This window comes from Lissotriton vulgaris, chromosome 7 (genome assembly GCF_964263255.1).
Source record: "Lissotriton vulgaris chromosome 7, aLisVul1.2, whole genome shotgun sequence".
In the NCBI taxonomy this organism is placed as follows: domain Eukaryota; kingdom Metazoa; phylum Chordata; class Amphibia; order Caudata; family Salamandridae; genus Lissotriton; species Lissotriton vulgaris.
In genome coordinates this window covers 690780186-690798222 of record NC_141695.1, presented here as the reverse complement: position 1 = coordinate 690798222, position 18037 = coordinate 690780186, and the positions used below count along the sequence as shown (strand labels likewise).

At 45.6% G+C, this 18037-nt stretch overlaps 1 protein-coding gene across 3 annotated transcripts in view; it reads right to left on the bottom strand.

Annotated features, from left to right (window-relative positions):
• MILR1 (mast cell immunoglobulin like receptor 1) overlaps positions 1 to 11115 on the bottom strand; it is a 228945-nt gene extending 217830 nt beyond the window's left edge. For all 3 annotated transcript variants that reach the window (XM_086930915.1, XM_086930916.1, XM_086930917.1), the window contains exons 1-2: positions 10999 to 11115; positions 10876 to 10914 (exon numbers count right to left, since the gene is read on the bottom strand). In XM_086930915.1, the coding sequence (XP_086787041.1) occupies positions 10876 to 10914; positions 10999 to 11038 (79 nt within the window). In that variant the 5' untranslated portion in view covers positions 11039 to 11115. The remainder of the gene's footprint in view (positions 1 to 10875; positions 10915 to 10998) is intronic.
• Between the last annotated feature and the right edge of the window lie 6922 nt (positions 11116 to 18037).

Sequence of the window (18037 nt, the reverse complement as noted above, 5' to 3'; positions counted from 1 at the left end):
GAGATATACCTGAGAACTGGATCCGAGGGTGGAGACCAGCAGAGAGAAGTACTGCAGCAAGCTTTTTATAGCTTTGAAAGACAGCATTTGAAATGAGCTGTGAAAAGTTACGCCGATAACCTGTACAAACAATAACAAAAATTAGGCCTAGTTTTTATTTGTATGTATATATTTATATGTTACTTTTGTGCCTTCGCCTCCCAGTCCGGGCTCTTGCGCACGGCTCCCACCGCTGCTCACAGACCTACCAGCAGCACAGGTCAGACTCCGAGCTTCAGAGGCGCACGAGCAGCACTGTCCTGCAGTTCCCCCGGGGCACAAGCAGGCATCCACTTCTGTCATTAAGACAGAAGTGGATACCTGCTTGTGCCCCGACGGGACCCACATTAAAAAAAACAAGCGCGCTGCGGCTAGCGCTGGCAGCAGGGTGGAGGGAGAGAGGAGGGGGCCTGCACCTGCGCCTGCTTCCCTTACGGGACCGAGCGCTGACACTATATGTTTGCAAGTTATTTACAAACATATGGTGTCAGCGCTCGAGCCCGCAAGGGAATAGCCACACATGCACGCGTTGTCATTGAAGGCAATGGAACGTGTGCACTTTTGTGGCTTAAAAAGGGGACCAATGGCATTAGGTCTCCTCCTATGCAGCGCATGCGTGCTGTGTAGGCGAGACCTAAAAACGAGCTTCCTTAGACTGTCCTATGGGGTAAAGAATAAATGCACTGTGCTGACAATAGATTAAAGAAGCATTAGCAAAGCCAATAAGCATGGTGAGCCTATTGGCTTTGGCACAGGGGCGTAACACAGGCCGCCGCAGCCCACGCGGTGCGGGGGGGCCCCTAGCTCCAAGAGGCCCCCTCGGCACTGAACTCTGGCAGGGAGAGCTCCTAATTGAGCCCGGATGGGGCCCCCCTAAGTACCGTGCAGGAAGGCCCCCTCACTTTTCGTTACGCCAGTGCTTTGGCAGAGCTTGTTTCGTGAATGTTTTTTGTAAATATTTATTACAACAAATTGTCCCCAATGTGTAGACAGGGGAAGGTGGGTTTCTGTGAATGTATGTGCAATAACGATTTACAAAATCATTCAAAGATAACTACCATTGCGTGCACAAGTGTGAATGCACTCACATGGCTGATCAGCTTTGAATGGGTTTGAAACCCAATCAAAGATGGTTGTCTGTGTGCGCACGCACCCGCAGCCATCCCATTCACAAGTACCTGTGCAAAACAGCAAGTAATGCTGACTACCCAGTAGCAGGGCCTGAGGTGCTGCCAGGCCAATGCAATGTAAATAAAAAAGTTAAATATGGGAAATGTTTTTTTAGAAATGCACAATGGCGAACAAGTCCCTGACACTGGAGGGAACTACTTTCTATGTCACTGATGACAATGTGCTTTGTTCAGAATGTACAAAAAAACTGGGCACACGTTTGTTAATAAACAGTATTGATACAATGAGAGTACCTTAAGGAAAGTTAACACCGGTGGTACAATAAACAAGTTGTTTATATAGATGATATTCTTCAGATTGAATAAACACAACGCCAGCCTGAAGACTGAAAACGCTAGTTGGTGGGACAGTGCCCCCCTCAAACAGTATTTGAGATTAAACAGAGTCCCAAGGGGACTCCGCTCCCAGATTTTCCGAATTTTGACGACCTGGACGATGATTTGTTAGGCAAATGGGAAGAGGAGCTAACAATCAATTCAAACATGCTCATACACATTCTGATCGAGAACGCCGAACGTAAAGTGAGTAAATTACAAACTGACATTATACAATTGGATTCTGAGATAAAAGATCTAGATCTCAAGGAGGCCGCTGAAAAAAATTATACCATCCTGAAGGAGGTGCTGAGCAAATATCAGAACGAAATCAAAGATAGGAAGAGCAGACAACTAAAGAGAGACGAGGCTGATTACAAAGAAGGTTGTATCTTCACATTTGCAAGGAAATACGACCAACTAATCCGCACCACCAAAACAATCAACAAACCAGACAGAGTAGAGACAGCTTCCATTTCCTTGAGCACATCATCCCTCAACACAATCCCCAGTGAAAACGAATCTGAACCCGAAAGAGCCACCAACACCTCTAATTTTTTACGCGAGGTCAAAACGATCAGACGCGAGAACAGAACACATTAGAAAGAAAACCCATAGAGGGAAAAGATCAGGGAAAGGAGGAGTACAAGAAAAAGCAAGATCAAGGGACCTGAGGAAATAAACGGAGAGCCAAGAGAAGTACAGGTTGTCAACCTCTCATCCAAACCACTGACCCAAGACATGATCTCCTTACTCACAAAGGTCTAAACTTCAACCCACATGAGAGAGGTGACCTTTGCAGAACCAAAATCGACCTATTTAAATTTGTGAGCAGTTTGAAACTCAGAAAACACTTTGCCAATAATTCTAGAGACACCACCATCACGAGGAATCTCAGCACCCCATCAACACTGGGGGTGCAAACCATAAGAGAGATCAAAGACACGCATCTACTCGTGACACTTGATGAGATGGGCGACCGACCCTATACACCTGAACAACTACTACATGACTTAGACATTCAAGGAGACAATACTATCGCCAGCAACCTCAAATGTAAATCCAGATGGACTCCCAACTTACCAAGTGGAAATCCAGTTGACACCTTTTACAACATGGTACTTGAGGACATTGACAAACATGAGATTAGACTTGACAAACATCTACATAGGGGCAGAGACAACCTCACCAGGTAGGAACGCCTGGCACTACAAACACTCTCCATTGATCATGACATTATAAGACGAGAAGCCAGCAAAGGCGGCAAAGTCGTCAGTATGTTTGTTCAAAATGGACTACCACCATGAGATTCTATCTCAATTAAATGACCCTGCATGTTACACACACATCAGTTACAACCCGATTGACTCCGTAACCAATCTTATCAACAAACACTTGAAAGATTGGCACACCGCAGGCATACTCAATGACGAAGACATGAAAGTTGAAAGACCAACCACGCCATGGCTATACATACTCCCAAAAATCCACAAACCATCTCCTTTCCCCCCTGGAAGACCCATTGTTTCAGGTATAGGCGGACCCACCGAGAAATTGGCAGAATATGTGGACCCCTTTCTCAACCCCTTAGTAAGAAACCTCCCATCATTTATTCAAGACACGAAACACAACCTCAGCATTCTCAACGACATCCAATGGCAACCAGGTACGATCATGGCAACCCTCGATGTGGTGTCCTTGTACACTTCTATAAATCCAGACAAAGGCCTAGAAGCTGTTTCCAAATATTTAGATACTAGACCAGCCACTTTATGGCAACACACCAACATGTTAGTCGCCATGATGAATAGCATTCTTAAAAACAACTATTTCATGTATGACAAAAAATGGTACAAGCAGACTAAAGGAGTGGCCATGGGCTCAAGGTTCTCTCCTTCCTTCGTTAACTTCTACATGGGCACACTAGAAGCCACCTGGCTCTGGGGAACAAAAGGAGCATTCTGGATAGACTCGATCATTTACTGGGGTCGGTATATAGACGACTGTCTACTCCTTTGGTCTGGTTCAGAAGTAGAACTCGAGGCCTTCTGCAACTACCTCAACATCCATGATATGGACATGAAATTCACAAGTAACCACTGCACCCAAAAGATCTCTTTCTTAGATATGGAGCTATATGTCAAAGATAACACTCTTCAAAGTAGGTTGTATCGCAAAGAGACATCCTGTAACGCTATACTACGAGCAGACAGCTCTCACCCCAAACACCAAATTGAATCCATTCCATATGGAGAACTAGTCAGAGCACGCCGGAACTGCAGTGACAACACTGAATTCACCAAATGTGTCACCAACATGAAAGACAGGTTCCAAAAACGCGGCTACAACAACAGAGTTATTGACAAAGCTGCTAAAAGAATCAGCAAAATCGACCGTAAAAGCACACTACAACCCAAAACCAACAGGGTACCAAGCACCATGCAAACCAGACTCATCATTGATTACAATGACCTAAGTACAGTAGTCAGAAAAAGCATCAATAAACATTGGAACATCCTACTAACAGACAAAACTCAAAGTACTAACATTAGCCCCAGACCACTTATCACCTACAGACGTGAGGTCCCACTGTACCACATGCAACCAACAGCATGCCCCGGCTTAACCCACTAACCAAGGGGTTCCACAAATGTGTGTGTATATGAGAAAAGAACGGAATCAGGACCTTCACTGATCACCACAAACATAAACATGAAATCCACGTGAACATAAACTGTAACACAAAATTTGTGATATGCGTGTTAGAATGCACATGCCACAGCCAATATGTAGGGAACACAATCAGGCCCTTCAAGGATCGAATTAGTGAACACGCAAGAGCTATGCACCAACATGACTCGCGCTACCCCATGGCTATGCACATAGCCACATGCCCCACTCAGGGCATTCACAAAAGATTCTGTTTCTTTGGTATTGACATTGCCAAACCTAACATGAGAGGAGGTAATCGCGAGCTCAGACTCAGACAGCTGGAGGCAACTTGGATCATGCGTCTACACACTGTCAAATATGGTCAGAACATTGACCACGAGCTTCAATACTTTCTAGATACCTGAACCACTTTCTGTTTATGTATATTAGCTATGAGTGACTCCGTTATAGCCAATTTCACATCAGATTTTCAGCAAGATAAGAAATAATGAAATATGTTTCATTTCTTCCAATCAGCCAAAGCTATGAGTCTACCCTGTGCATTAGACCATCTTTCATGTAACTCCACCGTTCTCATACTTTCAATCTTCTGTGTTTATTTCCAAGCCAGTAATGTTCCATGTTTGTCAATTATTTGCATGTTAAAATCTCAATCGTCATTGTGTGCCCCTTTTCTGTAGTATTTATTTACCCTTAATCTTATTTGCTCACTCATGTATCTTATGTAGTAATTTACTCGTTCTATGCATCAGCACTTCTAAACTGTATATAGTGGTTTTTACTTCAATGTGTTTACGTTTGTTATCAAGTACGTTGCATCCATTGCTCTTTGTCATTTAGGTAATTTTCCTTTTGTACAAATGTCATCCTGTAACTACCTTTCTTGTGCTCCTAATTGTTTCTGCACGTCCCCCGATGTCCTGCCTGCACCAATAGTTTTACCCGCTTTTGCAGCAGACCCAACTACTCCTCTTTACTCATTTCCGGTAATCATCACGGTTAGCACACTAGTGTACCGGTCACGCCCCTCACTGACGTCCCAATGCACTGCCGGTAATCGGTAATGATCAAGCTTGCCTCTTTTAAATCAGGCCTGCACTTCTCACTCTGTCTCACGCACCCCAAGACGAGAAGAGCACCTCGAGGGCCCCGTACTCTCAGGTATTTGACCTTATACATCTATGCCACCCCATTTCACCATTTGACGAACCGTAACACGTCAACATTCTGACGCATTGTTACACTTGCTTTTTCAGGTCCCTGCCAAACACAGACGTACCTGCCTGTGTCCTAGTTTTGATCCTTTCCAGCCATACCCACGACTATCGACAAACCCGTAGAACGGGTCGGAATTATCACCGTCATTTCGGTGAGTTCGGTCTTTCATTCCTAATTCCCCGTTTTCCCGCACCAATGACTTTTTGTGCAATTGCTCCCTACCATCAGCGATACATTGACATTGGCAACCCCCCCCTCCTTCCTTTTTCTTTTTTCAGATTCTCCTTTCACGCCACTACAGGTAAACCCTGATTCAGTCATCTGGACGGGATATTTTATTGCGTATCCACCCGTGTGTGCATGTGTTTCCACCGTTCTCCTCCGCTTACACCTTAAGTTTTTCTCGACACGATCATGTTTTAATTAGCCAATACCTAGATATTATCTGTAAGCAAGTGATACATTCCTCTAGTGCGCTCAGTTTTTTCATTTAGCATTACAAATTGCTCTAAAAAATGATGCACCATTTATATTTGTAAACTTTTCATACTAATGCTTCTGCCATGAGATGTCCTACTCTATTTGTCGAATCCTGCCTCACATATTTTCCTTTCTGACAAATGCCTCTACCGATTGTTCTTTGCCTATTCCTTTAGATATCCTACTCTAATCTTCGAATCCTGCCTCACATAGAGTAAACCGTAAGAATCTAGACGGCAACATTGTGCTCAATCATTTACCTTTCTTTGACGATAGTTACCCATTGTTCTATTATTTCCATTAACATAAAATCAACATAGTTTGCATCAGGAACTGGTTGTTGGCCATGTCTGAACTAGGGTGGCTTGGTGAGCAAAATAACGATGGATTAAACACAGATCTGTGACTGGGGATGAATGTTTTGCCATTGTGCAACATTCCGTCCATCATCTTGTGTGTTTTGCTGTTCACCCTATGTGGGAAGGATATGCCCAGACCTGGGTCCCGTGCTCACTAAGCCAATGGAGTCAATCTATCCTGGCTGATGAAGGTTGATAGCCAAAAACCGGTCGTAGGATGCTTGATTCCGGTCCAGGGAAGACATGGCTTGGCAGTTCGGTCTGGACTGTTCCCATGAGGCACAGGGGCAAGACTGATTTGCATATAGCCATGTCTGAACTGCGGTGGCTTGGTGAGCAAAATAACGATGGATTAAACCCAGATCTGTGACTGAGGGTGAATGTTTTGCCATTGTGCAACATTCCGTCCATCATCTTGTGTGTTTTGCTGTTCACCCTATGTGGGAAGGGTATGCCCAGACATGGGTCCCGTGCTCACTAAGCCACTGGAGGCAAGCTATCCTGGCTGATGAAAGGCTGATAGCCAGAAACCGGTCCTATGATGCTTAATTCCAGTCCAGGGAAGACATGGCTTGGCAGTTCGGTCTAGACTGTTCCCATGAGGCACAGGGTCAAGACTGATTTGCATATGGCCATGTCTGAACTGGGGTGACTTGGTGAGCCAAATAACGATGGATTAAACCCAGATCTGTGAAGGGGGGTGAATGTTTTGTCATTGTGCAACATGCCGCCCATCATCTTGTGTGTTTTGCTGTTCACCCTATGTGGGAAGGGTATGCCCAGACTTGGGCCTCGTGCTCACTAAACCATTGGAGTCAAGCTATCCTGGCTGATGAAGGCTGATAGCCAGTAACCAGTCTTAGGACACTTGATTCCGGTCCAGGGAAGACATGGCTTGGCAGTTCGGTCTGCACTGTTCCCATGAGGCACAGGGTCAAGACTGATTTGCATCTGGCCATGTCTGAAATGGGGTGGCTTGGGGAGCAAAATAACGATGGATTAAACCCAGATCTGTGACTGGGGGTGAATGTTTGGCCATTGTGCAACATTCCGCCCATCATCTTGTGTGTTTTGCTTTTCACCCTGTGTGGGAAGGGTATGCCCAGACGTGGGTACCTTGCTCACTAAGCCACTGGAGTCAAGCTATCCTGGCTGATGAAGGCTGATAGCCGGAAACCGGTACTAGGATGCTTGGTTCCGGTCCAGGGAAGACATGGCTTGGCAATTCGGTCTGGACTGTTCTCATGAGGCACAGGGTCAAGACTGATTTGCATATGGCCATGTCTGAACTGGGGTGGCTTGGTGAGCAAAATAACGATGGATTAAACCCAGATCTGTGACTGGGGGTTAATGTTTTGCCATTGTGCAACATTTGTAAAATCTAGAAACTGCAGATTTAAATATCTGACTTTTCTTCCTTTACTTTTCTGAAACTGAGGGCAGGTATTCTTAAAGAACATACTGCAATGTTTTGTATTACAATTATTTTCAAAAAACAAGTGCACCCACACATACACACATATCTAAGTATGCCACCATCTTACCCTTTAGCTCTATGAGTTGCAAAAAGTCTGCCAAGGTAGCCTTGTTATTGCTTTGTTTGGTTGTTAATGTGTAATCTCCAAAAGCTAATTTACTCAGCTTCCATAGCCCTTCTTTGGTAAATGTGGCTGAGAATGTGGGTATAAACTGTCAATCACAGCACATACTCTGTGGAATGTGCAGTTAACACAAGGAATGCAGAGGCAAAGCAAAAGAAAAAATTACAGCCTTAATGCGGCTAGTAATCAATAATCTGAAATGCTTCCGCTTTTAAATAATGCTTACTTATTTTAACATATATATATTAATTCTGCTGTGCATGTGGCAGGATCTGTGGTCAATAAATAAGATGAATATCAACATTAATTAAATACTTTGCCACAGTCATGATTCAGCATAAAATTATTTTAACAAAATGTCAAACATATTGTGTGGAACTCAATCCGTTGTTGCATGTTTATCAATGGTATTCGTGCTTGCCCTTCAGCAAATGAAGGCAATTATGAACCATAGTAAACAAATATGTCATTGTGCTCACTTGTTCTGTCTTTTGCAAGGCATATTGTGGCTTACCAAAACTGTAGAGGGGCTTGGAGCCTGCCCACTGCTTACCATTGGTTGACTTTCCTGTCCCTCTAATTTGTCTGCTTCTTATTTGTGTCCCAGCTTGTCAATCTTGTGTTTGTTGGAGCATAGCCTCATCATTTGTTTGATTGTTTGGCATTTCTGCTTCCACTGCTTGCTTTGCAAGCATTATCTTTTTCTTTTATATGAAGCAGTCTATGAGAGTGCAGGTGTTTTTGAGGTATCTGCCTCAAGCACAGCTCTTTCGCTGAACTCGTGTTTCTTTCTGTAGCCCGAGTGCGTCTCTCCGTTGTGCACACCTATGTGCATCTCACTATTGCCTTCCCACGCCCCCTCTGTTATGCTTCATACAACCTCGCTCTCCCTTTCTCTCTAAGTTATTCATTGCCCCACCACTTATGCCCTCCATGCTGATTTCCCTCTTCCGCTGGACTTGCCTCCCCATAACTCCCTTTCCCATATTGCTTACGCTTCCCTCCGACCCCCACGGTGTTGCTCTTTTCCACACTTTCCGTCCACACCTGTGTTGCTTCTGCTCTCCCATTGCTTCTGTTCCTTCTCGTTGCTTTAAAAAAACACTATTTAACACCCTAATAATAATAAAGAAAAATGCACACAACGAATATTATTCGTATGGTTGCCAGCTTCTCAAAGATCCTATTAATAATTTCCAATCTCATAAATGCAGTATTACTCATGTGCCACCACATTTTAAACAATCATTGTGGCAACAATGACCAGACAGTAGGAACATTCACCAGAATCAAACATATTGAGGGGGTGAACTACCCAACTCACACCCAGACGGAAAGTTAGTTTTGTGTTTCATCTGACACCTTTCTAGCTACAACTCTCGCGTACAGCCATAGAGAAACAAATTGCTATAAATATCCTGGGGAGACCAGAAGTATCATAAGCTTGTGGGCAAACTGTCCATCTGCCATTTTGGCAGAAATGTCATCATGATTACAATATTGCCGAAATTTAGGGTGCTGCCAAGTTAGTGGACGTTTCTCCACCAAAGTGGGTGTATCTGTCATGGAAGCAACGTCTTTGAGGGTGGTAAATAAAAGTAAACAATCCTTCAATGTTTGTCAGTGATGGTGGAAATATCACCAGTACACACGGACCCTCGCAATGTCTCTCAAACTATGAATACACTGCCAGCGCAGACAGAGCAGCATCGCTAACTTACCTTTTAAAGAAGGTCCATGTCCATTTTCATGGTGGACGTTCATAGAGATAACGCTGCCAGATATATTTGCACTCTAACTAGACTGGTTGGCTTTTCTGTCATAATTTCTGACAAAGTCAACTTTGGCACATCAGAGAGCAAAGAGTAGGGCAGTTATGTATACCACTGGCGATGAGGACAGTGAAAGCTGCTGTATAAATTGAATTCTACGTCAGCACCCTCATCAAATGCAAACTGTTAGTTTCCAGGCAGTGCTCATTAAATACTGTAAAATATATACCATTAAATAACAACCCTAAGCAAACTTGTCAGCTTGAGGGTGAGAGATGCATTCTCCACAGCGAGAAGGAGACCTAGTGCCCTGAAGCTATGAAGGAGCTGTAGGCAGAGGTTTGTGCATGCATTCTTGATACAGAATGTGGATGCCAGCCTTCCTCTTATTCTTCCATCTCCTCTGCAGGTGCAGTGTCACAGACGACGAACCAAAGACCCTTTGCTTCTGTCAGGGTTTAAGCCGAAAATATATTCTACATGAGTAAGTTTCCTCCTCAATCCGGTTGAAGCCTGCATTCTTCTCAAATAATGTTCCGTATTCCCGAGATTCAGAAAGCAAGCACCTTCTCAGCACCTTCTCTTTTTTAGCCCCTAGCTGCTGAAATCCTCTACCCTTTTCTCTGTAGGTCGACCACAATCGTTTGGGCTTCTAGAAACATTTGTAAGCATTCATTTTTTCACACCTCAGCCTTCTGGTATATTTTTATCTGTGTTTGTTCTAATACTTTTTTTTTTTAAGCGCCAGGACAGATCTAGGTGTATTGTGACTATAGCTTTATATCATCATCACCACCAGCCTTTCTAAATTCCTTTTCCTCACTGTCACTCCACCTCCTCCTCCTCACGCCACCCCTCCATATCCTCCTGTGCTCACTTATTTAGGAATCGGTTTTACTAAAGCTGCTCAGAAGGTGGTGGTAAATGACTTGAAAAAGCATGAAACTGAGTGGAGCCTGAGTGCTGTTTCTGCTGCTACAAACCCTAATAATATTTCTTTACCTACTCTTTTACATACACAGCGCGAACACATAACTTTAAGATACACATTTATCATAAATACTTTCAATTAATACAAAGAGCAGTCTTTAAAATGTGGTGCTTTCTGAAATCCTCCTCCATTTAAACCCACAGGTGAATTTCCTCCATTATAGGACTCGTTTTATGGGAATGAAGCTGCAGGATCGTACTACGAATCAACACGCTCAGAAATGTCGGAGTGACTTACCATCGGATGGCTGTTCCCGCGTTGTCTGAACTGAAAGAACTGAAAGATAAAACGCATATAGTTTATATGAGTGCAGGGGCTGTGCAACGTCATAGACGCGGACGCGGCGCGGGCGCTGCTTACGTTTCATGAGGAGCAGAGGAATGATTAAAGCGGGAACCATCTCGGACCGACAGGGCGGGCGCGTGCGAGGACTGGTGTGGCGGGCGCGTGCCTTGACCGGTGAGACGTGCGGCGGGCGCGTGAAGGACCAGATTGCGGTGGCAGGAAGGGATGAGTGTGCCTATGTTCCTCTTTCAGGAGGAAGTGAACTAAGAGTGGCACGAGCTGCAACAGTTAGAATGTTCGTTTGAGACTTATAAAGGAAACGACTCGAGCTACATTTTTTTCAATCCCTGGACGTTTTAATATATAGAACGTGACCTTGCAATGACTATGACATACCGAAGACCGGCCTTCACAAAACTTTCATTGGTCAGTTGATGCATACACTCTATTTTGCACTTGGTAGGAGGTGCATGTCAGACCAAACTAAGACGTCACCAGTGCCCTCTTTGTATTAAAGAAATGCTGGTTACAGGCTACATTACAACCCCTTCTGGTGGCTCTTCCACGATTTTATTGTGGAGACATTGACAGTACAGCATCGACCACGCTATTCGAAAAAATATACTCTACTGCACATAGCCCCAGATGTGGATTCTGAAGGCAGAAAGTGTAATTGATTAGACCCACCACATGGGGGTGTGAGGCATTGGATGGGGTGCCGCTCACTGCGTGTGGATTTCTTGCCTGTGATTCCTGCTGGTTGAGTGCAGGGGACGACGTGGGATTTCCTGGATATTACCAACGCTTCCTGCCTTGTGTGCTTTGTGAAAGGGGGAGAGCTCCTTCAGTACTTTGGACGCCGAGGGACGGCGAGGTCCAGCAGGCTCTCGGTCACCCAGCTGCTGCATCTTCCCTCGGTGTTCCCGCCCCCCGCCCGGACACTTAAAATACTTTTCGCGGCTGCGTGTGGATTTCTTGCCTGTGATTCCTGCTGGTTGAGTGCAGGGGACGACATGGGATTTCCTGGATATTACCAGCGCTTCCTGCCTTGTGTGCTTTGTGAAAGGGGGAGAGCTCCTTCAGTACTTTGGACGCCGAGGGACTGCGAGGTCCAGCAGGCTCTCGGTCACCCAGCTGCTGCCTCTTCCCTCGGTGTTCCCGCCTCCCGCCTGTAGTGATATAAACTCGCTCTTAATCCCGCGTCGCGGGACGCGCGCGGGACTCGGCCCGGGGCTAAGCCCGGGCAAAGGGGCGGGCCGTTTGAGGCTGTTAGAGAATGGTAGTGACCGGACGGGGCCATCCCCCTAACGATTCGCTTTCCAGGTTACCTTTACCCCCTCGCCTGGCTACTTAGAAGCTCGGACCTAACACAATGGCCTCTAGAGAAACAAGAAGCAAGGCTGCTTCTATGGTCTCAGGTACTTTGGACAATTTTCTTGCTAAGGCAAATACAGTGGTAAATAAGGGGCTCATAGTGTTGGAAAAGCAAATTGCCGAAGGTATAGAAAGCTCGCATTTGGCTTTACCGGGGTCATCATCTAATGTCAGATCATCACTACTGCTCGATGCAACGCACCTATCACTTATGGATAGCATTGACCAAACCATAGAGTCTGTCCTACAACAGCTAAGGACACCATCTAACTCTCATAGGGACAGAGACAGAGACTCAGTACACATCACTGATGAGGTGGAATCCTCCCCCACTGTAGAGTTAATTCCACCCAGGGTCCTGGGGGACGGTTCTACATTAATAGAACATATGGGTCATAGAGAAGATGCTGCCCCGAAAAGGAAAAGATCCAGGAAGTCTAAAGGTGCTAAAAGGGCCAAAGTTGAAGATAGCTTGGACGCCCCCGGAACATCCACCATGGGGAACGCCACGGAAACGGCGAGCCCTCCACCCCTCACCTCCAATTCTATACCAACGCATACCGGCCCATTAATTTTTGAAGGGCCTCTTTCTAACATCTCAGAGCATATCATCTGCTCACTTACTGGTATCTTCAAAAGCCTTTTGGATCCTCTCCCTCTCAAACTAGACTCTATTGAGGCTAGACTTCTAGCTATAGAAAGATTAAGTGGTAGCGGTGGCGATCAACAAGGGCCACAAGTAAGTACACATGGAGCTCATGGGGCTAATGCTGGGACTGCGGCTCCTATTTTACCAATAGCTCCTTCCCGGGAGAATACCACCAGAGTCCCCCCGCCACAACCTGCCCCTGTACCCCTTCCTAGGCAACTGCCACCGGTACCAACTGCCAGGAGGTCGAAGCCGCTTGCTTCGGCCAGTTCATCTGGACAGGAGAGACCATCTAATGAAACAGCTAACTGCCCAATCCGGCCAGCTGGTTCTTTCAACTGGCGAAAAGCAGTTAACCTGCCCCCTGAGGCGGCAGCCTACACTGTGATTCTGATAGGGGTACCAGAGCTTTCCAGTAACGTGGTGGAATCCTATGATTCCCTACGCAATAAAGTTATTAGCTGGTTAAATGTTCAAAGACCCTTACTCCCTAATATAAGAGGAGAAGTACTTATGGTTAGAAGGGTTCCATGGGTTGGGTACACTGCCAAGAAAAGTGTGGGGGATTGTATAATTGTAAGCTTTAATAGTCCACAGGTAGCCACCTACATTTGTAATTGGCTTGGGAGCTCAGGTAACACATCCATAGAATTGGCCCCTCTGTCGTATTTTTATCCTAATGTACGTGACTTGTCTATGAGGAGGGACGATGGCTGGACAAGGGTGGGTTTTGCTGTCGATGGGTCAAGATACAGGCCCACCCGCAATGGCACCCCCGTTCATGGGAACTATGTACACCCCAACAGATTCAGTTGCCTTGATCAGGTTGACTGACTCCAGCGGGGTGCATCTTCTGGGCACTTCCAAAGTACCTTTGGGGAAACTGCGGGACAGGGGACAGGGAAAGGTACAATTGATACCATCATTCGAGAATCTGACGCATCCCCCTGGGAGAGCTTAATTCCTATTAGCTCCCGGGGTCAAGTAAATAACTTATTTCCGAGCCCACCTGGCCCTACTTTAACACCCGCAGTTCCACCTGACCCTAATTTAACACCCGCAGGTCCACCTACCTTGGAAACAACACTGCAAGGGCCCGATGTTGCACCGTTGGACACCGCACCCGAGATAACCGGGGAGTTGGGACCAAAACTTCCAGCTGGAACCTTGAAGGTCCTCTCCTGGAATGTGGCGGGTATTGCCAATAAATTAGATACGAATGACTGGGGTTCCTTAGTAGGCAGCTGTGACATCTGTCTTTTCCAAGAGACCTGGGCCAGGGAACCCCTGTGTAGAGCAGGTTATGCAGTCTTTGAAATTAAAGCCAAGTGGAGTGGTAAAGGGAGGCCCTCAGGTGGTTTGGCGGTCTGGGTGGCCAGTCATATTGGGTGTAATGCGGAGAATGTACCTACTTTCTCGCAGGACATACAATGTGTTCTACTCAAATGGCCCAATGCCTTCAATCTGGCAATCATTAATGTCGCCCAGTCAGTGCGTCCATGGAATCACCTACACTCGACGATCTCTCGTCATTCCTGGGTCAACTCCCCATCGACTGTAAGATAGTGATGGGCGGAGATTTTAATTGTCACATTGAACCCTTGGAAGGTCTGAAGGAGGGCGCCCTAACTGCTGAAGATGATTACTGGGGTGTCCCGCCATGTCAATCACCCCATCCCAAATCTTGGTCCCCACTTGCAGTGCAAATTATGTCCCTGACATTAAACTTTGCGTTAAGGGCTTGCAATGGGCGTACCCCTTCTGACACCCCTTCATCGTGTACCTTTAATAGGAAGGACCATGAATCACGGCTGGACTACATTTTTGTAGACACAGGCCTGTGGTCCAAGGTACATGATTTTAGGGTAATTGAAAGAACAGACAATGATCACAACGCACTTCTACTAGACATGGTGCACCCCGCACCTGCTGCTGGGTCACTATCCGCCGATCCCAGTGAAGACCCAGGGAATCTGGTTCTTAGTTCCAACAGACGCAGGGTAAAGTGGGGGAAATTGGTAAACTCAAAAGAGAGTATAAGTAAAATTTATGATCTAGCGCTCCCCAAGCTAAATGAAATGGACGTACTAATCAACCAGCCTAGACCCCCAGATTTTAACGAGCAACTAGCCCAAATCCATGTAGACTTAGTGGGAACCCTTGGAGAGGTTTTCTACCCGGTGGTAGTGCCTAGGAAGAACAAGATTCGAACCTCAACTTGGTACAATTCTTCTTGTAAAAAGATCAAGACAGAGCTAATAGCCACAATAAAAGCAGGTACTGATAAGGGTAAGGTAGTAGAGCTTAGGCGGAAATACAGGGAAGCCATGGCACTAGCAAAGTCTGAATGGGACTGGAATAGATGGCAGGACCTTTCCCTAGCACTAGAAGCGAGGGATTCCAGAAAATGTTGGTCTTTGGTAAATACTGGCTCAGGAAAACCTAAAACTGCAGTGGAGCCAAACATAGCAGCTTCTGTCTGGGAAGCCCATTTTAGCAAATTGTACCAAGATACCCCCGAATTTGCTAATGCTGTGGCCTCTGATGCCCTACCCAATTCTGTAGTTGGACTAGAATTTACCCTGGGCGAGGTAGTCAGTGCAATAGAGAGACTGGCGTTGGGGAAAGCCCCGGGACTCGACAGATTGCCTGGCGATCTTTTTAGACACTATCCAGAGATCTGGGGCCCGTACCTCCTCATTCTCTTTAATTCCATCGCGGGAGGTATGGAGATCCCCTGTACTTGGCTGGGGGCAGAGATAGTACCTATTTTTAAAAAGGGCTCTCCTCTGCTCCCAGCCAACTACAGGCCGATCAGCCTTATAGATGTCCCCCAAAAACTATTTTCTCGCCTTCTCCTGGACCACCTTCTAGACTGGATGGAGGAAAATGAAATTCTGAGTCCCCTCCAGGCGGGCTTCAGGAAAAACACGTCCACCATGGATCAGATTTTCCGCCTTGTTCTCCTCTATTGGAAAACTGTGAGGATCGAGGGGGGGAGGCTGTACATGGTGTTCGTGGACCTGAGGTCCGCCTTTGACTCATGCCATAATTAGGCTCCATGACAGAACTTTGCTCAGGTTAGGTGTGGGAAGGATGGAGCGTTGTCATCTAGGTTCCCAGTTCTTAGAGGGGTAAGACAGGGTTGCGTTTTGGCGCCAACCCTGTTTTGCCTTTTCGTTAACAGTGTCATATCCCATCTCGACAATGTTAGGGACAATGACGCTCCCCTGCTGGCAGGAAGGAGGATACCGGCTATCATGTTTGCCGACGATACCCTCCTGCTTTCCAAATCCCCAATGGGGATCCAACGGATATTAGATGGGTTTGGTCTTTTCTGTAGACAACATGGGCTAGAGATCAACACAGAAAAGACCAAATTTATGATATTCAACCCCTCTTCTAAAACCAGACCTAATCCAACACCGGGTTCAGCAAGACTGGAAAGGGTAAAAACGTTCCAGTACCTGGGGGTTACCCTACATGAGAACTTATCTTGGGACCCCCAGATAGCCAGATCCCGGCTAAAGTTGTCCCAATTGTCGGGGGCTATTTTGAAGGTTGCAAACACTTCTACCTTCAAACCTATTAGCCCAGCAGTAGAGATGTATAAAACCCAAGCCAAAGCGGCCGCATCCTATGGTAGTGAGCTCTGGGGGTATAAAGCTGGGACAGAACTTGTCAGAGTAGAAAACAACTTCCTCAGACATCTCCTGGCCCTCCCCCGTGGCACACCTCTGCTTCCTTTAAGACTAGATGTGGGCCTCCCCCCGATAGGCGAGGATCTGGAACTAAAACCGCTAAGATTTTGGCACAGGCTCTGGACCACCGGTGAGCTTGTACATTACAGGCAAGACCGTATCCATGTAATGAATTTGAACCAGCGTGACAGAATCCAGTGGTTGGCCTTTATAAAGAGAGAACTGTACCGTCTGAGACTCCCCGAGCTGTGGGAGCTTCCTGAACAAGTCTGCCAAAGGGTCCCTCGCAAAAGACTGGTCGAAATATACAAGGAGAAAAGACTAGTTTCTCTGGTGTGTGCACCCAATAATGGCATTTTAACTGATCAATTTCTGGATTCCAAAAATTCCTATCAATTCGAAGGTTTTATGGACATTATTTTCCCCATTTTAGCTAGAAAATTGTTTATCCAATGGAGGTTAGGCACCCTGCCGATCAAAACCTTTACTTGTAAATGGACAATGAGGGATGATAAGATCTGTCCAGGGTGCAGTAAACATGATGAGGAGGAAATTCATGTTCTGTTTTTCTGCCCAGCCTACAATAGACCAAGGAAACATTGGCTAGCACCATTATTTAGGAACTTGGGCATAAGGAGCCATTTATACTCGTACAGAATACTGAAAACAAGTACCCTGCCTCACATAGTCTTTGAAGTTGCCAAGTTTATAATGGCTATGTGGCAGATAAGAAGTAAATTAGTAAAAGACTGAACATTGATATGAACTGTAATGTTTACTCCCACTTATGACCAGACTCTCCAAGGAAATGAATTCTTATGAAATGTACATTGGCATGTTTTTATTGTAAGTGGATCTTTTTTTAATGTTGAAAGTTTCATTGTATCTTTTATGGTCTGAAAGGCCGAAATAAAGAATTTTTGGATTGGATTGGCATTGGATGGCCAACTGCACAGAGACACTCCATGATTTTATTCGGCAGTCTTTAGCGTTTTCTGTAACTCCCAGAGTTAGCAAATGTGCTAGAGACATCCCTTTTGTTGGTAATGCTGTATTCTAGTAGGTCTGAGTCCAGTGTACAGAATTGTGAGTGTGAGGTTCAGGTGCTACATTTCTTTCTGGCCCTGGTTTAATCGCACCTAAAATCAGTGCGCTGTCGCTTGGGAGAGATATTGTTTACTACAAGGGGATTGGAGCCCCCCATTGCTTGCCATTCATTGGCTTCATTGTCACTCTTATTTGTTACTGTCTAATTGTCCAGCGCATGCCACTTTCACTTCCTATTTTTTTCGTGTAGAGCATGGACCATGTACTGAAGGAATAGAATTTAATATGCATGATTAATTAAACCCGTTGCATACATTAAAACATATTATAAAAAAACATCTGT